Source organism: Primulina eburnea, unplaced genomic scaffold (genome assembly GCF_022965805.1).
Source record: "Primulina eburnea isolate SZY01 unplaced genomic scaffold, ASM2296580v1 ctg241_ERROPOS200780, whole genome shotgun sequence".
NCBI classification, from domain to species: domain Eukaryota; kingdom Viridiplantae; phylum Streptophyta; class Magnoliopsida; order Lamiales; family Gesneriaceae; genus Primulina; species Primulina eburnea.
The window spans coordinates 51,915-76,146 of record NW_027331075.1 but is presented as its reverse complement, the minus strand read 5'-3'; the positions used below and the strand labels follow the sequence as shown (position 1 = coordinate 76,146).

Below are 24,232 nucleotides of genomic sequence, written 5' to 3'. Positions count from 1 at the left end.
TTAGTTTTGTGTCTTCTTGTTGTTGTGAATCCATACCTTAAACACTTGCCTTTTCACCCCAACTTCATTGCAGAACTTCAGCACTCCTTCATCATCTTCGTTCTGAATCCTCCAGCCCAGTTTCGTTGCGATTAATCATGCATCATATCCTTCTGTTTCTGATTGAATTTAGTCCTGAATCGCTTCTTTGATACCGAAGAGGAAACTCGCATCAATGCATGTACTCCAGAACCGGACTGGAACATGTCCAGATACTCGGTTGATGATTCTGATACCCCTCCACAGCTGTTCCTCGAAAAATTCACCGTTGTTGGCAGCATTGGAGCGACGGTGGTGGAAAAATGTAGCTGGTGGTGAGGAGGAAGGAAATGAAACGGCTCCGACTCGCCTCCAATCTCTTTCCGGTGGAAGTTTCGGTGACAATCACATGCTGAGCATTTGACGGATTCTTGGGTTCCCTCTTCTCCACTGGGCATGAATTCTCGGCATCCATCCATTGCATGGTTCCCCGTGCTTGCAGCATGATTCTTGAGGCATTCTCTGTATGTAATCCATGCAGCACTGTTGAAAGTGGTGGAAGCTTCGGGTTCTAGAGATGGCGATTCCCACGGCGGAGGTGGTTTTGATGGTGTCCTTGAACTTGATGCACCACCGGCTCTGGCGGTGGTTGGATCTGGATCTTGGGTGGCGGGATTTTCTTCACACAGGAGCTGATCTAGGATTTGCATAGGGCTGAAAATGGAGATCCCAAGGCGGGTCGAAACAATCTATTTCCGCAGTCTCTCCCATGCATGGGGTTGAAACCAAAGTTGCAAGAGGCAACTTCATTGGTGATTCTTGGTTGTATCTTGGGGGATTTTGATCCCTTTCTTGATCTCTGTGGTCCATTAAATTCTACTTCTCAAGTGACAGATTCTTTTGATAATTCTTCAAACATATATTTGGTTTTTCTCTCTTTTTTCTTAGTATTATTTCCTTAGTTCTACATTAAAACATCAGCTAAATAAGCTCAAAAGGTGAACAAGTTGATTATAAACTAAGTAATCTATAGGTTAACGATATATGGAATCTTTTTTTTTATTTAAAGATAAAAACTGTAACGACGTATATCTGATAATTATTCTGACATATGTTTATTCTTGGGAAAATAACGAAATTCTTTATTTAAGTTTGTCTATATAGGGTTTCCGTATTTGAATTTAAGTAGTCAAAAGTAGGTTCTAGTTATGTAGTTTATGTATTTTTTGTTTTAATCATTGATACTCACGGGAAATTTAGGGTCCGTTTCCAGCAAGTGTCACTAATCCAGACGCGGGTTTTGGAGTTACCATGTGCCTGAAATAATCAAAGAAGATCGTTAAGAGGGGGCCAGGAGGGTGTCCTGGCGTAGCCCCTCCGACGCTCAAGTCAGTGACTGAGGATATATGGGGGAGCAGCTAAGGGTGCTGCTGAAAACAATATCGAATGCTCAACTGAACGCTCAAACCTGGTATTTATAGGAGAATATCTGGGCCTTTGATGTGCTTGTTTTCCACTTGAGCTAGGGATGGGCCAGGGTTAATAGGGCCCTTGATGGGCCTGTCTTCCATAATGGGGCCCTTGGATGAGCCTGTCTTCCATGGGGTATCAATCATATTATGTCTGAATATTAATATGGCATTGAAAAATATTGAAGTCTTAATCGTCACATCGGCACTAAAGAAAAATAGAAACAAAATAAAAAAACACAACTTACATGACAAATTAATAATCAAGAGTGAGTCTCATGTGAGACCGTCTCACGGATCATAATTCGTGAGACGTGTCAACCCTACCCATATTCACAATAAAAAGTAATACTCTTAGCATAAAAAGTAATACTTTTTCATGGGTGACCCAAATAAGAGATCTGTCTCACAAATACAACCCGTGAGACCGTCTCACACAAGTTTTTGCCAATAATCAAATTGGATTACTTACAAGATCGAAACCCAAAAGACGTCAATTTATATGGCCATTTTGAAACTAGGTCATCCTAAGGTTAATGCTTTTGGAATTTGTATACTCGCCACCAATATTCCCATATTTAATCAAGTATTGGTATACTCACGGTTCAAAGAAAAATCATTTTTTTCTTATATGACAGAAGGAAATGTTTGTCTCCCAAGTCCCAACAGCACTAGCTACTTCAAGATTTTGGCCATAAAAAGTTAGCCAACCAATGATCCAAAGGAAGGCCACTCGAGATATACCAGGGGATTTATACCTACATACATGCTGCAACCACATACACAAATATTTTTACTTTAAATACATGAGCCATTATAATGTTATAGCAGCAAGTATTATTAGATCGAGTTATCATATAATTGACAAGTGATAAGTTTGGAATCTCTATCTGTGAGGCTGTGGTGTCACAAGGAGAGACTTCGCCCTACGTAGCAACCGACAAGAAAGGTCATTTTGGTACTCTTCCACAGCCCCCATTAATACAACATCACCTTAATTTTGTTGCCTTGTTCTGTTGGATGGCTAATTGTATGCTATCACCCCATCTCAAACCCTAACCATCTACACACATACACATGTATATGATGACCAATATGAGCTGGAACCCTTCTTTATAACTTCCGGAATTTCTTGAGTAGTAGCTCCCTTCCTTGTCTCATTTAAGAAACCTCAAAGTTGCTCTATTTCATGTGAGACCATTCCGTTCAATAACTTTGCATTTTTGTGGGTTTCGGTCATCTTTCACCTAGAAGTTGACGTGGTATCGGACATATCAGCAATTTCCGGCGTGACATCAACACTTATAATATATCATCGGCAACATCATGAGTACTCTATGAGAGAGTTTCTTATGGTCTATGGAAAGTACTGGAACTGATAATAAGAATAAAGATTTTGATATGAAACAAAGAATTATAAACTATCTATTAAATTTTTTTATTAATTTTCTAAGAAAAAACTAATTAAGTAGGCACCAAAAAAACAATGGCCCCTGCTGTCGCGTAAAATAGCATTTTGATCTTCAGGTGTGTGCCTCATATTAATCATTCTTAAAAGGTTGCAGGGGAGTTGGCCTAGGTTTAACTACTCGGGCAATACCATTTCGTGTGGAAAATTTTGGATATACTATTAACGTTACACTAAACTACATTTTGCATAATAAGTTACAAAAATATCATTGAATCCAATCAGATATTTTTATTTTTATTCTTTATTTACCATTGAAAATGAAAAATATCATCATGTGTGTCAATCTAAATACTAATCCGATATGACCCTTATGAAATTCCCTTTAAAATCACCTTACTGTATTTCAGATTGTGAACCACATATATAATTGGTTTTTTGCTATGAATTTCTAGTCTTGATAATCCATACGTTAATAATTTGTCAGTATATATGAATCGTGATGGCCTATGATTACTTTGGCAACCTAATTAAAGTTCAAAAAAAAAATTTTTTTCCCCGATGCAAGTGTTGATCTGAAATCTGTTGAAAGACCAGTAACGATTTAAAATGAAAAACAACTGCAATTCACAAGAAGTAATTTGAATCTTCTATTCAGGGAGGAACATTGTTTATTTATTAATTATTATTATTGCAACACGCAGGGAGATTTGTTGTCAATTGGTACATATAGATACAGATCAATCTCCTGGATTTCTAAAAAGAATTAAGGAAAAACACAACGAATAAGCCCATTATTGGTCTGCATGTCAAGTTAATGGGACCAAAATAGAAAACACGTGAAACCACACTTAGCGTTGAGACTGCGGCTCACTTCATGCTGCAGCCTATCAGCGCGAGTGAAAACAAATACCAGAATCTCGTACTTTATTAATTTATTAAATTACATTAATATGCCGACTCTGTCATTGGTAACAAAATCTTCACTGTGCTTCAGTACACTCGAGCTTTTGGTGGGAATGTTTCGATTTCATCGTCCAGTGTGTTCATGTGAACAGGCCGGTAGTCCAGTCGAACTTTCTCATTTTCCCAGTATCTGCAGACCAGAGAACAAGCTTTGTTAACGACAATGGAAACAAAGCAACTTGTAGAATATGGTATACCATAAGCATCTGGAGATGAGGGGGTGGAGTCTAAAATGAAATTCTTCGAATTTTATTCCTAAGATTTTTAAATGGCATAAGTTTCCGTCCCCTCCCCCATAAAAGATTTCGCGTTTAGATCACTATGGTTTACATAGTTCATCAAGAAACCACAAAAATTTGAGGACTCTGTAGATAACCTAGAAAGTGCAGAAGAAACCCACATTAAGAGAAAGAACCTCACCCTAATGTATGTTTCATCCAGTTCGCATCATCTCTTTTCTGCGAATTGGCACACAAGACTCGGTTATTCTAAAATGATGAAGAAAAGGGAAAGATAAATGCAGCAAAAGATTAAGATTAGAACTAACCGTAAAATCCTCACGTGCATGCGCTCCTCTACTTTCTTTCCTGGCTTCAGCAGAATGCATGGTGATGCATGCATTGATTAAAAGGTTTTCCAACTCAATTGTCTCTATTAAGTCCGAGTTCCTAAAAAGGTTAACAAAACCGAATGTGTAAAACATCAACACACTAGTGTTCGTTGCAACATGCAATATAGGCATATTCTCAAACATTAATGTACCATATCAAGCTTCTGTCCTTCAATTTCACATCATGAAAACTCTCCCATGCTTTATCGATCAACTGACAACCTGGAACAGACAAATTTAAGCAACAAGAAAGAGGAGTTCAATGTTCTTTGTATTTGTGATTGCAAGTGCGTGAGACTGTTGGGAGATCTTGGATACCTTCCTCCAGTGTTTCCTGAGTCCGAAACACAGCAGCGTTGTTTTGCATTATCCGCTGCATGTTCAGCCGAATTTTTGAGGTTGGGATGGAGCCATTTGAATTTCTAAGTTTGTCTAGCCATGCAATTGTCTTCTGTCCTGCGTCGTTTTCTAGTGGGCTTTGTTTCTCTCCTACAACATTGAATGCATTTCAATATTATAATCATGGAGCACAACCAATCGACCAATAGATCAATGAAAGTCTGCGCACCTGGCCGGTGGATCTCTGCAACCCTGTTTGCACAAGCCCGGCCAAAGACCACAATGTCCAGGAGTGAATTTGCTCCAAGTCGATTGGCCCCATGCACTGATGCACAGGCAGCTTCCCCAGCAGCAAATAGTCCAGGAACCACAGCATCAGGATCATCACCTTTGATGGTAACAACCTATAAGACACCAAAAAAAATTATACAAAAAGTTCCATACTGTTGATCAGTTATTCAATGTGCTTCAATTGTACCTCTCCATGGTAATTCGTTGGGACTCCCCCCATATTATAGTGGACAGTGGGTAAAACAGGAATTGGCTCCTTCGTAACATCTACGCCAGCAAAAATAGCAGCAGTTTCGGAAATACCAGGAAGTCTCTCCTTAAGGACCTCAGGAGGTAAGTGATTCAAGTGGAGGTAGATGTGATCTTTCAAGGGTCCTATTTAGAGCAAGGTCTTACGTATCAGAACATATAATGGAGTTATATGAAATTCAAGGAGTATCAAATCACACTTCTGAAATCATAAGGAATGTGCAGTAAAATAAAATAGTCTCCAACAGAAGCACCCAAAGGAAAATTGTGCATGCAATTGTAGAACAATTTTGTTTAATCAGCGATCGCAGGGTCAGAGGTGGGCAAGCAGCCCTCAAAACAGAAAACAGTCTATAAATTTGTATAATGACTTGTAAGGTTGATAGACTTCAACAGGGAGTTTAGCACCTAGGCTTTCAATTGATAACCTGTACATGATCATTTTGTCTTTCTTGTCTAGTATACTGTATAAATAAAACTCATCGTGCAATTTCCACTCTAGATAAAAGAAAAAAAAAAGAAAAAGTACTTGTAGTTATCAATGAAAACCTGAAGCAAACCATTTGAGAATGTAATCTAACACAGATATGAAATTGTTATCCTGGTATACATTAAAAGCATTTAACCAGATCTTGTGCACAATAACAATAACATACCAACACCACGCCCTTCTCTGATCTCCATAGTCATAGATCTTGATACAACATCTCTAGATGCAAGATCCTTGGCTGTTGGTGCATAACGTTCCATGAATCTCTCACCTTCACTATTCCTAAGTATACCGCCTTCGCCTCGGGACCCTGACCACCGTATGGACAAGGTAAATGACTTGAAACGTGAGGACAGAAATAATCTGTGCGTGATACAATGGAAGGATTATATTTCAGACAAAAGTAACAACATATGAACCTTCAGTGATAAGGCACCCAGCACCATATATACCAGTAGGGTGAAACTGAACAAATTCAAGATCCTGCAAGCGAAAAGCCATAACTATAGTAGTTAGAGATAGCATTAAATTTTTCACATGAAGCTCCATTTCATTATCCTTCACACCAGGATGGCATCCATAACAAACATTTATACAGACCTCAAGAGGCAATCCCGCGCGTGAAACCATAGCATTGCCATCTCCAGTGCAAGTGTGAGCAGAAGTTGCAGAGAAGTATGCTCTGCCATAACCCTGAAAGGAATACGACAAAAATATTTCTCGGGTGGAATAATAAATATCATAAAAAGCATCTATTATGTATAACAATAATGACAAATATGCTTCCACGAAGATGTACCCCAGTAGCAAGGATTGTGGAGGCAGCACGGAACCTGTGTAAGGTCCCATCCTCCATATTTAAGGCAATAACACCCTGACAGCTACCTGATATACATAAAATTAGAAGCCATGAAGTTACGGACACATTAATAAATAAAGAAATGAGTGTTCATGTTGCTTTGTTCAAATAGGATCAGAAGAAATTTAGAGGGAAGGAGGTCATGTTATTGTATTTAATTAAATAAAAAAATTCTTGGAATAATTCAATGCATACACAATATGACAGACACAGAATAGCCCTAGGTGGCATGGGATAGGTATGAATGAAGGAAACAAGCAATAAATAAAATTAATGGTCTAGAGACACATGTAGAAGGAAAACTGGGAAACCTACCATCTTTGCTGATGAGTAAATCAAGTGCAAAATACTCCACAAAAAATTGGGTATTATGCTTCATAGCCTGGCCATATAGTGTATGCAACAAAGCATGGCCAGTTCGATCAGCAGCACAAGCACAACGATATGCCTGTCCACCTAAATAAAATAGAGATTGCATTACTGGAAGAACATAAAGTCCTTTACTTTGTTTCAGCTGTAGTTTTCTATCATACCTTTCCCAAAATTCAAGCTTTGACCACCAAATGCCCGTTGATATATTTTACCATCCTCGGTGCGGGAGAAAGGTAAGCCATAGTTCTCAAGCTCTATAACTGCTTTTGGTGCTTCCCTACACATGTACTGAATAGCATCCTGATCGCCTAGAGAAACATAATAGCATTTGTGTAAAGATAAATAACGCATTGGGTCCAGGGTTCATGTCAAACCGAATGTCCATGCATATTAAAAAGACATTGAAATTATTATTCATCTTGCACCTCTTATGAAATTTTGGTTCCTTTCAAACAAGAATTAAAGATATAACGAAGGACAAAATAATTATTCATCTATCAGATTTTCTTCCAAACAAGATCCTCGCCTTCCTTTTCCTTTTGACTTATTCCAGTATAGGATGGTTTCAAGTATGGTTATATCACCGTAGACCATCGTTTCTACACTCTTCTCATAAACAATGACGCAGACATAAAAAAATGTTCTGGAGTAAAGCAAGTCGAAGAATAAGTAATGTGAAGAAACCGTACCCAGCCAATCGCTTCCCTTTACTGTATCATACATGTGCCACCTCCAATCATCCTCTGTCATATTTCCCAATGCAGCGTTTATACCACCCTACACAAAATACAAATAAACATATATTAGAATCACAAAAGACGAAGGGCATAAAAGCTTGTCATTGACAGGAGGATCAGAAACTGTGTTCGCACGATAGCATAACACTGTCAAAGGAATCTATATTGTGAATGAGATCAACACTTCTTAGAAGCAAAGTAAACAATTCAATAATTTACAAAGCATCATCCATGCCAGGACAAAAAAAAATAAAACAATAACATCCCTAGGTCTAGAACTAACAACGATAAACAGTAAACTTCTCTTTTGTATTATCTTCTGGCAAACATAAACAAAAGACACCATGAAGGATTGGAAAGAAAATATTTTTAGGCTGGAAAAGTTACATTGGCTTCAATATACATACTACTGGTCGAATTTCAAATTAAGCCAAAAATACAGTACCTGAGCGGCAACTGTGTGGGAACGAGTAGGGAAAAGCTTGGTGATGCAAGCTGTATTGAATCCATGCTCAGATAACCCTATTGCTGCCCTCAGCCCCGCACCTCCTGCACCCACCACCACCGCATCATAGGTGTGATCCACCAGTGTATAGGATGCCCCCCCATCTTTCTGTTTAAAAAATAGCCTAAGAAGTCAATAAAAATAACACAACAAAAGGAATATCTATAACACACCAATCCAACCACCCCAATGAACTGAAACTCGGAATCCACCTAAAGTAAAAGAATAAGCTCCATCTCGAACTCACATATTGCAAAAATAAATTTTTCTTCACGAAAAATAAAAGCATCAATCAGAAACGTTCTAAAACAATCAGAAATGTTATAATAAAACAATCAGGCACCAATTGAATACTCCCCAAAATTAATCAGATACGAGCTGGACAATAATCAACTATCGCAATCATTGCTTTCTCAAAATTTGTTTCTATCACCAATCTGAAGTGAGGACATCAAGCCAAAATGGACAGACCAAGCAATCGAATTCGAGAAAGGTGATTAGAAAACGTACCGACTCCGTGGAGAAGAGACGGCGGGCTGAGGCCGCGGAGGCAGAGGTGGATCCCCGAGAGGGAATGCGGAGGCCACGGGACACGCACCGCCACATCGCCGTTCAATTCCGGTAACTGTATGTATCTATCAACTTTATTAATCAATGGATTAATAGGTTTCCGTGCTACAACAAAATTCCTAATCGATATTTTATTGACTGTCACTAAAACAGGAGAGAAGAAAGAACAAATGTGTTATTGCCGAAAAGGACATTTTCTTAACATATATTAATTATTTTATTTAATTTTTTACTCGGATAAATAAAGTTTTATCTTTAAAAAAATTCAATTCGTTTAAATTAATAATTGAATATTTAATACAGTTGCCTCTGATCAATTTGATTTTTGAAAATTTATTTTTCAACCAATAATTAATTAAAAACCCATTAAATTTTCGTTATCACTTATATATTCTATCTGTTTTTTTTTTTATCGAGAGATGTTTATGTGACTATATCACACGTGAATCGAAAAATAGTCACAATTTATTTTCGGGATGGAATTAGAGAGAAGGATAAAAATTTAATCGCCACATATTTTTTTATTTTTAAAAAATATATATTTATTGGATTTGTAGTTAATTTTGCACACTTTTTTTTTGTTCCACTCGATTTTTCCTTATTTCCAGCCCACGACTTTTGATATGAGCCTTACACGTGTTGGGCCATAGAGGTAATTCATGTGGCCAAGTATTGACCGCACTTAGTATTGGGCTTAATATACAAGCCCAATAAGGTTCGAATTCAGGGGTAATAGGGGTCCAATTCTTTGAATAATATATGATACTAAATTATACAACCCAAATTGAATCTAAATCTAAAAAATTACAAGTTTACTTAAGAAACAATTAAAATTTATTTATATACAAAAACTATTATGAAACTTTCTCGCTAGTTAATTTCTTTAGAAAGACCTCTGCCTCAGTCCAATAAAAAATAATATTTTTAATGATAAATTATAACTTTCATGGCATGCATAGATCAAGTTGACTCGTCTCACAAGATATCAACTCTTATTTATATGGATGATGTGGAGTACAAAATACAATTGTAAACAAAAGATATCTTGAATGAAAAACGATATATTTTTAAAATAAACAAACAAATTTGCTCTGCCTGAATAATTAGTTTAGTTAATTATCAACAAGTCCGATAATAAATCTTTTTCAAAAATTCTTAATTTCAGTACTATCTCTTAACATGTTTTGCACAAAAATGTACTTCATATTGAAAATTAATATTATACGAAAAAGACTCATTTATAAATTATGCCCATACAATATAGGGGTGGGCAACAATCGGTTAGTCCGGTTTTACTCTACAACTGTTCGGTTTCTCGGTTTTCGATTTTAAATATCTCTAGTCCAAAATCAAATCATTTTATTATGGTTCGGTTCGGTTTTTTTTTTTAATATGGTCCGGTTTATACCGACAGTTATATACGGTTAACTAAAATTTGTTAAGAAATAAAACTATGCGTCACTTTATGCCTTTTTAAAATCTAAATCATAGTGTTTAGCCCAAATATTTGAAAACCCACCGACTATACGAGCCTGTAGAATATGAGAAGGCCCAATGAACAAGCCCATAAAGTGTCAGTTGAAGACCATGACGGAGAAGGTGATCCATGACACTTCATGGATAGACGTGGAAAATGGCCAAACCGTTTAGGGTAGTTGAACAAAATTGGGAACGAAAGAATCAAGAACCACAACAAACACATCCAACAAAGCAGCAGCAAAGCTTTTAAAATCTTCTGAATAGTTCATCTGTACTTGTTTCCAAATTCCATTATTTTAGTTCCTTTAGATTTTTACATATTCCTTCGACATTATTGTAAAAATGTTGATCAAGTTCATAGCAACATAATTATATTTGATGTTGTTAATGGATTCCTCCTATAATTTTGTCATATTCCTCGTTTAGTATTTACGTTTTTGAGCCATTTCAAAGGAGTTAGAACTTACGATCGAATCGAGATCCACAACATTTGATAAAGGAGTCAAATCATCTCACAACTTTGGCACGATCACGTGCCTGGCACGCCCGTAATTTTCGAGACAAACACATAGTATTTGTTAAATATTTAATTTCTGGGACTTAATCTTTTATAAAAAAAACATTTAGTAACTTTTGAAATATTAATATTGTACCTAAAAATTAGGAAGTTTTTCATTAATTTTTTTTTATAGAAATAAATTACGGTTATATCGTATACTTTTCCGATGATGAATTATTTTAACTTTTTTTTGTATCCCTATTAAAATATCTATTCAGTCCTTATTTCGAGGAAGTTTTTTTCTAATATATTATCTGTTCTCATTTTTCATGTATTTTTTCTTAATTTTTATATCAAATAATTATATCAATAATTTTAAAATTAATATATACATTACATCTATTTTAATTACTCCATATTTTTATTTTTTTCTATTCAGTATAGTTCAAAATTCAGACATACATTCTTTCTCATTAACAATTACTTCATACACTTACTTATGTTCCTAATACAAAATAGATGTAATATATATAACATAATATGTGGAGGAATCGAGTGAGACTTCAAAAAAGAGAAAAAAAAAAATGGAGTTAGACTCAAAGCGTGAATGACTCAAATAAAAAAAATAAGATCACTAGAAAAAACACGCGAGCATCAAATAGATTAATCAAAATCAAATCCAACGATGCAAAAGAAATATGAAAATTAGATATGATTGCTGAATTTAATCAAAAAAATAATTGCAAAAAATAAAATAAAAATATGAAAAAGATACCGAAAGATATGAAAATCATAAAAAAAATGATTGAAAAACTAAATCATTATTGTTTAAAATGATAGATAAACTTTGAAATAATATTCGTTATTAAATAATTTGTGAAAAAATTATATAACCACATCTTTTTACAAATTTAAAATCAATATTCATGGTATATGTATGTTCTTTATCAACATGTTTTGCTACCAGTTATTTGAAAATTAGGAGACAGTATTAATTATTATGCGCATAAAAATTACAATTTATAGAATTTTTAAATTTCAATAATACTCAATATTACGAACATTAAAATTGAAATCGTATAAGATATAATTAAATAATTAGAAATTATTACCTGAAATTATTTAATAATACGAATAAACAGAGCCGGCCGGGATGTGTGTGTTGCCACTTGCCCAGGGTAAAAATTTGAGGCAGTCATCATAATACAAATACAACATTTTTTAGTTAAAAAAGTGAATTTGAAATGAAGACAATTAATACCTATTTTTTTCTCAAGTGGGCTTTTAATCATTTTTCGAATACTACACGAGAGAACGTTTTCAAAATAGTTTACCCCATCAACTCATCTCTGGGCAGATAGAATTTTGTCTATCGATTCCTAGTAGACATTCCTCTCGACATATTCGACAAAAATGGGAGGAAAGTTGATCAAACACATACACTAAACACATTCTGCATTTTCCAAAAAACAGAGGTGATATACCCATAAACAACCAGTGCTCAGCTGCTGAGACTGGAGAGCACTCCTCCAGTTGCGGTTGGAATCACCACCTCCCAGCCAGGTCCTTTAAGTGGAGTGACACTTGGTTTTGACTCAAAATTATCAGTTCCCTCGGAAAAATCAGAAATTAGTAAATCACTACGGTCCAAAACTCTATCCAAGTCTTCGTCACTAATGTCCGTCTGAATCTCTCTTTCCACTTCATCTTCTTCATCACGAAGAAGAGCTATCAGTTCCTCTTCCTGAAACATGCAACAGAATGTGAGGATGGTCTTCTCTTGATAGCTTGGTTGTGAACGTCGTAAAAAAATGACGACTTCAACTGAGGACAAAGTACAAAAACATATGCAACAGCAAAAGATTGCACATAGCACCAACCGTCATGGAATCAGTTGCATCAGCCTTCGATCGTTCTTGCTTGAACTGTCCCTTCCCAATCACCACATGTTCAAGCCTCAACTTGCTAAAAGCTCGCCTTAACATCCGACCCTGATGGTATAAAATTTATTTTCTTCAATCAAAATATACGAGCAAAAAAAAATTTGAACGACATTTGGAACAGATGGAGACTGAATTATGAGGCACCTCCACAGATTGAGCAGTAGCCAGCCTGTAAACATGGACAGGTTTTGTTTGACCAATTCTGTGACATCGGTCCATTGCCTGTAAATCCATTTGAGGGTTCTGTAATGCAAGGGCATGTAAATTAATTTTCTGAGGACAGCACTTTATACATAAAAAGAGTAGATGATGTGGAGAAACAGACAAAAATAAATTAAAAAAAAGGAAAACAAAGAACATGTGGCATGCTTGGAAATAAGTGTGTGTGTCCGTCTGTGGTGGGGATAGATACGAAATAAGAGTTGAAGATGGGTACCCAGTCGCTGTCATATAAAATGCAAGTATCAGCAGAAGTAAGATTAATGCCTAGTCCCCCAGCCCGAGTGCTAAGGAGGAAAATTCTATACTCGCTGTCAACGTCATTAAAATCTTGAATCTGTATGTCAGATCAGCAAGTAATCTTAGTTTATATCAATTTCAAAATGTGAAGAGAATAAGCAACAACCAAAAACATAGAATATCATGAGTCCATAATCACTTTATATATAATCAAGCTTCAAATATTATGAATGACTTGTGATACTTCTAGATGGGATTTCCCTGTTTTCTAACTGCAAATTCCACTCAGCACAAAAGTCGGGGAAGAAAAAATCTAATTTCAAAAAACAGAAACAAAGACATATGTGGTGTCAACCAAAAAAGGTGCGATTGCAATTCCAAATGTCCTTTATCACTAGAAAAGAAACACATGAACCCATAACAATGAAGATAAGGCCAAATTGACACCCATTTAGCATCAGTAAGAAATAGCATTACCTGTCTTCTCCGCTGTTCCAATTTAACATTACCATCAATCCTACAAACTTGAAATCCTTTTTCAGCAAAGTAGTAGTCCATTAAATCCAACATTTTGGTCCATTGCGAAAATATTAGAACCTGTTATCCCAGATTGAAAATAATGAAAAGCCATTTATCACAAAAACTTACATCCACATTAAAAAAGTGGTTCAATTACTTTGTGCTTGCGAGCAAACAGTTTAGTCAGCAATCTGTCCAATAAACGAAATTTGCCACACTGCTCAACTAGCTGTTCCACAGGTGGATAAAAATCTAACAAAAAGCACATAAACTAAAAGATTAGAAATGGATTTCAAACTAATTAGATCATTAGAGTTTTACGAGATAGATAACATACATGAACCATCAAATGCGGACTCCAAAAGGTCAGGGTGGTAGCAGTTCTTTCTAAGTTGAACCACCAAATTATTTAGCTTCCCTTTCATACCATATGCTGCATGTTCACAAAAATTTTCATCAGCATAGATCATCCTGATAAGTCGATTTAATTAGAATGGCCGTTTCATCCTCCAAGAATATTAGCCTATAAATAGCATGAGAATGGGATTTAATTCTGTAACCAAAGATGTATCAGAACAAACATGCCAGTGCAGGTTAAATACAAAGGCAATATCGTACAATCACCTCGCTGCACCTAGGCAAATTCATATTTCAGTTTATTTTAGAGAGATCCGAGGCTTGAACAATAAATAAACAAACAACATTAAGAAAGTTATTATAAGAATCAGTCATGTGGAGATAAAAATGTACAGAGATTAACAGTTAAGATAGGTATTAGGGAAAATTTTGGTGTAGCACTTATTAATAGGAAAACGAAGAGGTTATTACGATATTCTGATTTCTGTCTCAGGTGACCTTCAAGCGTCTTATCAATTAGATGATTTTGGAAGTTTTTCTGATACTGGGTCATCGTGGCGTACAAGATAATTTCCTTTTTCCGTGGGAGCATCTGCTCCACATCTGCTTTCAATCTGCGGAGGAGAAAAGGACGCAATATTGTATGAAGTTTGGCCACCACCTGCAGTGTTAGGAAGTCTCAAATATGATGCTAAGAACATTAATATTCTTCTTTGAAGCTCAGTAGGTTTCCATTAACATACATGCGCCCTTCGTTTTTCTTCCAATTCTTCCTTGATGGCTTCATCACTAGACTTTCCTGACAAATCAAACCTGAAAGAATTCACATCAAAGCAAAAGAATCAGGCAACAAAAGCAGTTTTCATCCATACATAACTTACTGGAATACCTCAGCATAACACGGACAAACATGAAACATCATAAAATTTTGCAAGCTGAAGTAATTGTGTTTTGGGTATCAAAGACATCGACTCCAGTAAAACAATGACTTGGATGCAAATTCCAAACCTAAGTAATTTGTATTTTAGATTTTTAGTTTCAGGGTATTTAATAATTGTAGTCTGGCAGAAATCAGCCTCCATACTATAATATGCAATAAAATCATTGCAACTTAATGACCACTTATGGTGTGTATCGTGCTACTTCTGCCAGAAAACAATCCTATTCAAGCTATTTCTCCATGAAATTAACCTTTCCACCGCTGACAATTGATAAAAGAATCCCATGTCACATAAATAACAACTACCAACGGCACAACAGAGATTAAATGCAACAGATATTAAATGTTCAGATGAACTCGATCCCCTTACCAACCATAGGTATACATTGAGTCAACGGAACACTTATCAAAAGAAAAGAAATTAAGAAAGCAATTACCATTGCAACTGTTTTTTTCACAGTTCTCAAGGAATACTTGCACTTGTAAAGAATATAACGATTAAAAGGTTAATACCAGGATTCAAACTCTTCGTGGGAAGAAAAAATATCAGGAAGAATAAAATTCAGTAGAGACCAAAGCTCCGCCAAGTTATTTTGCAGAGGTGTGCCAGTCAAAAGAAGCTTATTTTCTACAGTTAGGTATTTCAGCTCCTTCAGCAACAAACATTTAGAATTCTTCAATCTGTGTCCCTTCAATAAACAAAAATTGGAGGATAAGCAACACTTAAAAATCTGGCACTTGCACAAAGTTCAGAAATGAAATTTTGAATTGTCACAAGTACCTCATCAACAACCAGATATTTCCAGCTGTAATGCCTTAAATGTTTTCGGGCATCATGCAGTGCAATTTCATAAGAAGTAATGACAACAGGAAACTTGGGACCGAGTGTTCTAGGCATGTGATTTCTTCTAATTTCATCCCTTGCCTTCCTGTCCCCATGATAAATGATTGCATCCATCGAGGGCACAAACCTGGAAAACTGCAGCTGCTTAGTATACTCAATAGGCGTAGAAAGGATATTAGCTACAGCTATGACAAACTACAAAAGTAAATTAAATACCTTTTTATTTCACTCATCCAATTTGTGAGGGTGGAGAGAGGAGCTACAATCAAATAAGGTCCATGCAATCCGTTTGCTTTTAGATGTGCAAGGAAAGAAATAGTTTGAATTGTTTTCCCAAGCCCCATTTGATCAGCGAGTATCCCATTTAGTCCATTTTGCCACAACGAAATCATCCACTTCAAGCCTTTAATTTGATAAGTTTTCAGCTTTCCACCAGTTAAAGAGGGTACCAATTCATATTGCTCTTTCTCGGCCCTCTCTTCTTCTGTAAGAGTATTTTCGCAAACACCATCTTTAGATCTAGTAAGCATGGCTGCGACAGCTCTCGTGGCCTTCCTCTACAGATAAATGGAAAACATGTTGGCTAAAACGAACACAAAACAGCAATAAAAAAATGGCATACATCTGTACATCTGTCCATGTAGACACACACGAGCACCTAACAAAATCTGGTAACATATTGTCCTCAAAAGAATATGTATTATACCCATCAAACGCAGATACCATAATTAATAAATACAAGATCCACACTGAAATTTCAATCAGAATTCAAATGGCTCAATCACCAAACTACGGACTAGCTGCAAAATCCAAAAGGAAATATTGAATATTTAGTTGAATAAACACTGATTCCTGGTAGAACAAGAAGAAGAAAATTACAGTATTATAACTTGCAGCTGCCTTTCTTTTTGAACCACGGCCTCTCTTGCTTTGAACAGCTTTTTCATCATCCTCCATCTCATTCTAAATATCCAAAAACCAATTAAAACAGCAGAATATCATTGCAATTCATATTTTTAAATTCATCAACAAAGAAACCTTGGTGATATCCTCCATATTTTCCAGTAGAAACTCAGAGTAAAGTTGGGTTTGTGTCAGAAGCTCATCCAGTTTAGTGAACTGGATATCATTCAAGGGAGGCTCCTCTTTAACCTTGTTTCCATCTTCCTCTTTTACTTTCTTCAGCCTAGCTTCCAGAAGCTTATCTTCCTCCTCTTCGATGATTTTTGAAAATGGAGAAGAATCATTTGTATTTGCGTCAGTTTCATCCTTCAATACAACACCGATCTTCTCCGTGCAGTCCTTCAGCTCAGAATAATATCAAGAAAAAAACGGATAAGCATCAACTGAACATTGACAACAAAGTCATAGGACCAAAAAGAAAACAAAGACATGTAATATCCCCAACTCAAAGGGTGTCCGAAGCCGCAAGGCAATGATCCAACTCACCAACAAATAAACACGTGTAAAAAAAAAATTCAAAATTTTCACGAGAAACAAGAAATTTGATGCGCTCTAAGACAACAAATCTCCAACTTCAAAATGCATCGACATTTAGCGACCACACTACCACCGCCACAACTCCAACTACCCATATCAGACTTTCTTCCATATGCCTTTGAAACCCAAAAAAAAAAGCATTTTGATAGCTTTCATACTACATTCTTCCTCGATAAACATAAGAAGACCACAAATACAATCGAAAAAACATACACATAAATTATTTACGCACCTCGTCTTCGAGAACCGAGGTTGGAGAATCTGCAACAGGCTCGGTCTTCACTTCTTTCTCAGCCATCTCACTTTAAACCCTAATCCCTTGAATCATTCAAGCCCCAAAATGAAACATTTCAATACAGAAACAATTACTCCGAAAAATATGGAAATAAACGCTTCAGAAATCGCAATCAAATAATCAGTACAAAATCCAAAAATTAAAATTAAAATTTTCCTAAAATGTGAGGAAAAATTCGTCAAGTGCTGTGGAAATATAAAAACTTGTGAAAAATGAAAAATGGCTGCGCAAATACTTAAGAAATCTGGAATACGGTCGGATATTGGCGGGAAAGTTGATCTTCATTTTTTACCCCTGAAAGCTAGGGTTATTTCAAAAGAGCCATCCCTAAAAAAATGAAATTGCTTAATTACAAATTAATCAAATATTATATATATATATATATATATATATATATATATATATATATATATATATTTTTGTAAAATATAAAATTTTAATATATAATGGTACTACACTTAACTTTTAGTTGATATACATATATATTCACACATCAAAATATTATTTATCCTTTCCTTTTAAACATATTTGCAATGAATTCAATTTCCACAAAATTAGTCCCGTTATAAATCGACAAAAACTCGGGTGAGACGGTCTCAAGGGTCGTATTTTGTAAGACAAATATCTTATTTGGGTCATCCATGAAAAAATATTACTTAGGATTGACTCATCTCACAGATAAAGATTTGTGAGACTGTCTCACAAGAGACTTACTCTTGTAAATCATGAAACATTGTATAAATGTCCATGTACTTGTAAATGTGTGCATATATATCAAGAAAATTAATAGATGAAAATTTTCATATATATAGCAAAACTACATGTATATCCTCGAACGATTCCTAAAGGTTAACTGTGCTAGATGTATGAGATCTAGCGATATGATCAAGTCAAGAAATTTCTATGGTTTTGACCCGTTGGGGTCAGGAGTTGTGACGTCTCCCAATTCTCTCGAATCGTTGCTGCTGGACGAGGAAGGGTTCAACCCGTACTCACTCGTGGCTCCGCTGCTGTTGCAGTTCTGGCTCGTCATCACCATCTTCCTGAATTTCATCATGTCGGCATTGTATGCGCCCGTGTCGTAGCTCTCGATGTTGCCTTTCGGGTTAAAAGCAGCGCTTTGTCCAGGTTTCACGCCTTCGTTCAAGTCCTCCAGCAGCGAATTACCATCCAAAGAACGTACAATCTACGAATACAGATGTTTATGATTAAGTTCATGTTATTGACTTATTGTCATGAGAAAGTTCTGTATATATATATGGGACTTTTGGAGCTAAATATTGTTCATCGAGTGATGGATAAATTTCTGTTCCATAATCTCCATCATGTGTTTAAACTTTTTAGATATATTTGCATGATGATAATAAGTATACTGGTGTTATTCATAGTATACCTGGCTCATCTTGGGGCGTCTTCTGGCAGAATGGCGTATGGAAGCAGCTGCACAAGAAACCATGCGAGCCATCTCATGGGGGACATAGTTATCTTGGAGGCGTGGATCCACTAAAGCATCGTAACTCCCATCTTCCAATGCTTTCGAAAGAAGTGGTCTCGCCTGCATGCATGCATGCATGTAAACTCAATAAAGACGAAGTTGGAAGCAATAAGTGTGTATATATATCTACGTACGTACCCAGTCGACTAAGCTGTCTTCCATGGTTTTATTAGTATGGTCTACGGGTTTCCGCCCGGTTATCAGCTCTAGTAGCATCACCCCGAAGGAGAAGACATCCGACTTCTCCGTTAGCTTTCCGCTCGATGCATACTCCGGAGCCAGATACCTACGGTATATATACAAATATATTTTGGATTGTTAAAACTTCATTTTATTTTTTATTTTTCAAAACTTTAATATTAGTTAATATATATTTGCTTGATTTTGATCATTTATGTTATCTAATTTCAGTTTTGGTTCGCTATTTATGTTATTTTTGTAATTTTAATCATTTTTCGACGCGGACGCTGATGTGACAATTATGCGGCGCCTATTTGATGTAGACATGATATTGATGTATAAGTGTAGCATTCATATTTCCGATAAAAAATAATTAAAATTTCCAAAATTAAAACATTCATGATTAAAACTAAAATTAAACAATACAAATAACCAAAATTGCAAAATACAAACACATAAGTCCAAAAGAGCAATTTTTCATATTTTACCGATAATTATAATCGATGATAACAGTATTTAAACATCACATTTTTTTAAGTAAGGATAATTATATTGTTTCAACAATTTATTCTATCATGTCAATGTTTTAATTAGGTTGACAATGGACAAAACCCAATAAACATAAGAAAATATATTTATATATAAATTAATAACTAATGAAAATTAAATAAAAACAACAATAATAGCCCTTAAACAGAATAGACAACGATAAAATTACCCGAAAGTTCCCATGACACGTGTGGAAACGTGTGTGTAATTTTCACTGGTCAATTTAGCCAATCCGAAATCAGCCACCTATATTATAATATATGTAGGCCAGGAAACAAAATTATTATTGGTAAGCATATATCCTCGGAAAAAGAGATGATTCTTGGAAATTATTTTGAAGATTTCAGGGATACCATGGCCTCAAAGTTGAAGTCAAGTAGTATATTTGCTGTCTTGATGTCGCGATGGATGATTCGAGGGTGGCCTGCGCGCAATTACGCAATAAGATTGAAAAACAAGAGTAATGTGCTAATCGTGTGCCCCGACTAGTTATTTGTTAAGAGTATCAACTTAGATGTTTAGAAACTTAACATCAATTTGAGTTTATATATTATGAAGAAAATGTGTAAAAAAAGTTAGTGGTTCCTTTTTTTGATTTTCCCATCATTCCATATACAATTTACCTTGAAAAGTGCAGATATATTAACAAGCCAAGAATTCTTACAATCTTCATGTAGGTAAGCAAGCCCCTTGGCGGATCCCACCGCAATTCGAAGCCTAGTCGCCCAGTCCATGACTGACTGATCTTTTGCTGTAACAACAAACTCACATTTTCACCGTCAAGAATCCCTACCACAAATATATATACTAAATTTTCAAGGTTTGAAATATAGCAGGAACTTAGAATGCAGTACCATGAAGATGGAATTCTAAGGTCTTGTTCGGCACGAACTCATAAACCAACATTCGCTGCTCTCTGGCAATGCAATATCCAACAAGAGACACAAGGTGCCGGTGATGAACTCGGCTGATAATATCAACCTCCGCTTGGAACTCGCGTTCGCCTTGTCCGCTATCGGCCTTGAGACTCTTCACGGCAACCTCCCTCCCGTCAGGTAAGACTCCTTTGTGCACGAAACCGAACCCACCTTGGCCTAACAAATTGGAGTGAGCGAACCCACCTGTTGCAGCTGCAAGCTCTTCGTAACTGAACTGGCTTCTGGGACCCATATTGCCGCCCACGTTTGGAGATGGAGGTGGCAGAGAAATGGGATGTTGCCCTGAATTGTTGCAGCCAGGGGGACTCATGAACTCGTTGCTTAGGTTTGCATGGGGCGGGGGAGGAGTTGTGCCCCAGCCGCCGTGGGCAGCGGGGGTGCCCATGACGCCGGGTGGTGGAGCAAGCTTGACGATGTGATCCATATTCTGAGGGTTATGCCAATTTGGGTTGCCGCCGTTGTAATACTGGTCTCCGCCTTGAACCAAAAGCATTTTGCATGATATAACATAAGTTCTAACCCTCATTCTGAGGCATTTGCTTTAAAAAATATATATTAAGATATAGTCATTATGCGACGCAATCGAGAAAGTGGTATTACATATTCTCTCATTTGCACTTTAAAAGGTTTGCTTAAAGAGGCGAAAGGATAAATGAATCATTGAAAATGCAATGTCCTATATTTTCATACCTTTTGGTGGACGCCCATGATCCTTATGATACGGCGATTTCTTCCTCCTCTTCGCACACACCAGACAGATAATCAAAATGGCAAGAATCAATATTCCTCCAACAACAGCACCTGCAAAGACCGCTATACTCTCTGTGGAATCAGATGGTGAAGACGAAGCATCCGTCCCGGATGATGCATCCGCATTCCCGTTTGATGGCCGCAAAGGAGATGGAGGAGCCAAAGCAGCTGGTGTTTGTGACCCACCTGTTGGAGATAAGTTAGGTGACGGAATACCGCCGCGAGAAGGAGGAGGCGTGCGGTTGTTGTTCGATGAAGCCGGCGGAGATGGAGACGATGATGGAGGAGGCTGTGTGACTGGATCTTGAGGTGCTGGCGGGGTTTGGGGTTCGGTGGGTGTGGAAGGTGGAGGGGCTGAAGAAGGGTCGTCTCCAGGTGTGGAGGAGTCTGGAGGAGGAGGGGAGGAAGCTGGAGGATCCGGCGGTGATGTTGTAGTAGGGCCGGAGAAGACTCCTGCTGCTCGGGTGGAGAGGGTGGAGGAGTATCTGCGGGAGGAGCTGGCGGAGATTCTCCGGTTATATCACTTGGCGGAGCAGTATCAGGAGATGAAGCCATTTGTAAATAACTTCCCGGCGAAGATTGGCCTCGGTTTCACCGCCGGAAGGAAAATGCTCCCACGACTGCTCTTCAAGGCAATGTAACGCCATGCACATGAATATTACATACCACACGCGCGAAATTTCAAAATTCACAGAGCATTGCACCAAAAAATGATTCTTTTCCATCCTGAGATATTCTTATAAACATGCACCTTAAATTTATTTAGAGATAATAAAGAAAAAAGTTTATTTTTGAATCGACCCTCATGAAATAATATAACAAAGTACTAGAAGGACGAAATTATTTTTAGTTTAGAACATGTCAATTCGTTGTGTACGTATATATGTTTAATGATCACACAAATCAAGATTCCAACATTAGAGGCATAATTAAGAGAGAACAGGCGGCATACCAGAATTACAGCAGTTGAAGTTTCCTCAAATGTAAGAGAAAAGGAGAGGAACATTATTGATTTGTGTTTTTTCATGTTATTACAAAGAGCTTAATCTCGACCTTTGATTTCCTACAAACAAGGAGAAACTATTGTGCCTAAAATTATGTTTCCGGAATGGTTGTGTTGGGAACACCCAATACATTTGGATAATGGGAATTTTGTACGTTTATGTATTATATGTATAATTTTTTTAAAAATAATTATTCTTTTTCACTGCAAAGTAATGCAACACTAGAGTCGTTGCAAGCGAAGCATACGTTATACAGAGGAAAGCATAATGATTACAAAATATTTACAATTTAAATAACTCCACGAGGACAGTAACATACAAAATCGTGAAAAAGTATAGCTCCGATTTTCAAATTACCACATTAGCTGAACTTTTCAATTAAATTATGTTGCATAGGTGGCTTCTCTTTTGAAGGTGGGCACAAGGGATACAACTAAGTTATTTGAGCATAGGGTGATAATCCATCAGTTACCTTCAAATACAGGAGTTGGGATGGAGAGGAAGGCGACCTTCTGTAATTTGTTTTTGCACACTCACACAGAACTAATGTTTATACTACCAGTTCTTTTGTTTATTCATATTACTGCAGGTTAACCAGGTGATGTCTCTCTCACTGCGACCTAAACCCTTACTTCCAGGACTACACTGAGACTCGACATGGACGCCGTGGCGGAAAACAAGCAAACATTGATCATATAGCAGTGTCTGCTCCTACTATATGAGCAGACACTACAAAATAATTTTGACTCGCCCGCTATTGTCGCCACCGTTCACACTATTTTTTAAATTATTTTAAAAAAATAAAAAAACACTGCAAAACTGAAGGATCCCATTAGCTCGAGGAATCTGGACTAATGCTCCTGGTATGCAATTTTACACTGCAATTTATGTTAATGGAATGGATTACTGCAAGGTGGTGTAGTGTATAATAAACATGCTGCTGCATGTCTCGAGACACAAGGATTTCCAAAAGTTTTCGAATTTCCTTCACTTTGTTCCTGGACGAGCTTTTACGTGCTTCGGTATCGTTGTTTCTTGGATTCTTCAGATGCTATAGGGACGTGCGTCTAAGGAATTTAGTATAATATTTGTGTTGAACGTTCCTCCACCATACGTAGTTAGCGTCTCTGGGTCTATTTCATATTAAAACTAAGCCCCCATCCCATGGTAATAAAAGAACACTTATCATGATGAAAAAACACAACACCCTTCTATTATCTATGCTACTAGCCGCTACAAATACTTTGCATGCGTATTATAATGCCTAAAACATTATTTTACATTTTGATTAATTACAATGCTTTTATGATGGGCGACGAATGTTGAGGAGTCGTTCGTATAAAAATGTGTGATTCTGAAAAATGGCTTTGGCCAATTCTTACGCTGCCTTTGATTGATATGAGAAAAATTGGAATATTTTGGCTAACACCAGCCATAATGTGTTCAATTGGGATGGCTTTAATCTTTCCCCAAGCTTCATGTTCGTAAACAAAATGTGATGTTTGGTCATTTAAGCCACTTTACTGGTGATAAAAATAACTAAATTACCTTAATACACCTCCGACAATTCCCCCCACCCCAGCACCACCTTCTTCCCC

The 24,232-nt window shown here is 36.7% G+C and overlaps 3 protein-coding genes and 1 pseudogene across 3 annotated transcripts; all 4 read right to left on the bottom strand.

Annotated features, from left to right (window-relative positions):
• LOC140820865 (zinc-finger homeodomain protein 2-like) lies at positions 1-728 on the bottom strand (annotated as a pseudogene).
• Positions 729-3,521: 2,793 nt separating this feature from the next.
• LOC140820868 (succinate dehydrogenase [ubiquinone] flavoprotein subunit 1, mitochondrial) lies at positions 3,522-9,042 on the bottom strand. The gene is made up of 16 exons (XM_073181233.1): positions 8,824-9,042; positions 8,254-8,421; positions 7,761-7,848; positions 7,233-7,379; positions 7,015-7,155; positions 6,640-6,725; positions 6,441-6,533; positions 6,260-6,323; positions 6,007-6,150; positions 5,289-5,476; positions 5,040-5,214; positions 4,790-4,960; positions 4,624-4,693; positions 4,409-4,529; positions 4,282-4,319; positions 3,522-3,991 (listed from the first exon to the last, which is right to left on the bottom strand). Exons 1-16 carry the CDS (start codon positions 8,917-8,919, stop codon positions 3,889-3,891), a joined length of 1,893 nt encoding a protein of 630 aa, XP_073037334.1. The 5' UTR covers positions 8,920-9,042; the 3' UTR covers positions 3,522-3,888.
• Positions 9,043-12,167: 3,125 nt separating this feature from the next.
• Positions 12,168-17,928, bottom strand: LOC140820873 (ATP-dependent DNA helicase DDM1-like). Its single transcript, XM_073181239.1, has 15 exons — positions 17,656-17,928; positions 16,962-17,225; positions 16,803-16,886; positions 16,140-16,480; positions 15,861-16,050; positions 15,593-15,768; positions 14,883-14,952; positions 14,611-14,800; positions 14,120-14,215; positions 13,940-14,034; positions 13,741-13,860; positions 13,241-13,360; positions 12,949-13,047; positions 12,742-12,852; positions 12,168-12,605 (listed from the first exon to the last, which is right to left on the bottom strand). The coding sequence occupies exons 1-15, from the start codon at positions 17,719-17,721 to the stop codon at positions 12,363-12,365; spliced, it is 2,265 nt and encodes a 754-aa protein (XP_073037340.1). The 5' UTR covers positions 17,722-17,928; the 3' UTR covers positions 12,168-12,362.
• A 577-nt stretch (positions 17,929-18,505) lies between these two features.
• LOC140820879 (proline-rich receptor-like protein kinase PERK4) lies at positions 18,506-22,623 on the bottom strand. Its single transcript, XM_073181252.1, has 9 exons — positions 22,583-22,623; positions 21,571-22,250; positions 20,797-21,357; positions 20,607-20,693; positions 20,296-20,366; positions 20,112-20,188; positions 19,352-19,499; positions 19,112-19,273; positions 18,506-18,904 (listed from the first exon to the last, which is right to left on the bottom strand). The coding sequence occupies exons 3-9, from the start codon at positions 21,302-21,304 to the stop codon at positions 18,620-18,622; spliced, it is 1,338 nt and encodes a 445-aa protein (XP_073037353.1). The 5' UTR covers positions 21,305-21,357; positions 21,571-22,250; positions 22,583-22,623; the 3' UTR covers positions 18,506-18,619.
• Positions 22,624-24,232: the final 1,609 nt, after the last annotated feature.

What these genes read in the sequence shown, in the direction of transcription:
- LOC140820879 (XM_073181252.1), bottom strand. Translation starts at nt 21,304, where the DNA reads ATGGATCACATCGTCAAGCTTGCTCCACCACCCGGCGTCATGGGCACC. An exon ending in TGCTTACCTACATGAAGATT is followed by an intron (nt 20,367 to 20,606) that starts GTAAGAATTCTT and finishes AATTGCGCGCAG; the next exon opens with GCCACCCTCGAATCATCCAT. An exon ending in ACTTCAACTTTGAGGCCATG is followed by an intron (nt 20,189 to 20,295) that starts GTATCCCTGAAA and finishes ATTATAATATAG; the next exon opens with GTGGCTGATTTCGGATTGGC.
- LOC140820868 (XM_073181233.1), bottom strand. Translation starts at nt 8,919, where the DNA reads ATGTGGCGGTGCGTGTCCCGTGGCCTCCGCATTCCCTCTCGGGGATCC. An exon ending in AAGGACAGAAGCTTGATATG is followed by an intron (nt 4,530 to 4,623) that starts GTACATTAATGT and finishes TAACCTTTTTAG; the next exon opens with GAACTCGGACTTAATAGAGA. An exon ending in TGGATGAAACATACATTAGG is followed by an intron (nt 3,992 to 4,281) that starts GTGAGGTTCTTT and finishes TCTGGTCTGCAG; the next exon opens with ATACTGGGAAAATGAGAAAG.
- LOC140820873 (XM_073181239.1), bottom strand. Translation starts at nt 17,721, where the DNA reads ATGGCTGAGAAAGAAGTGAAGACCGAGCCTGTTGCAGATTCTCCAACC. An exon ending in CCTCGGTTCTCGAAGACGAG is followed by an intron (nt 17,226 to 17,655) that starts GTGCGTAAATAA and finishes TCTGAGCTGAAG; the next exon opens with GACTGCACGGAGAAGATCGG. An exon ending in TGTTTGCTCGCAAGCACAAA is followed by an intron (nt 13,861 to 13,939) that starts GTAATTGAACCA and finishes CTGGGATAACAG; the next exon opens with GTTCTAATATTTTCGCAATG.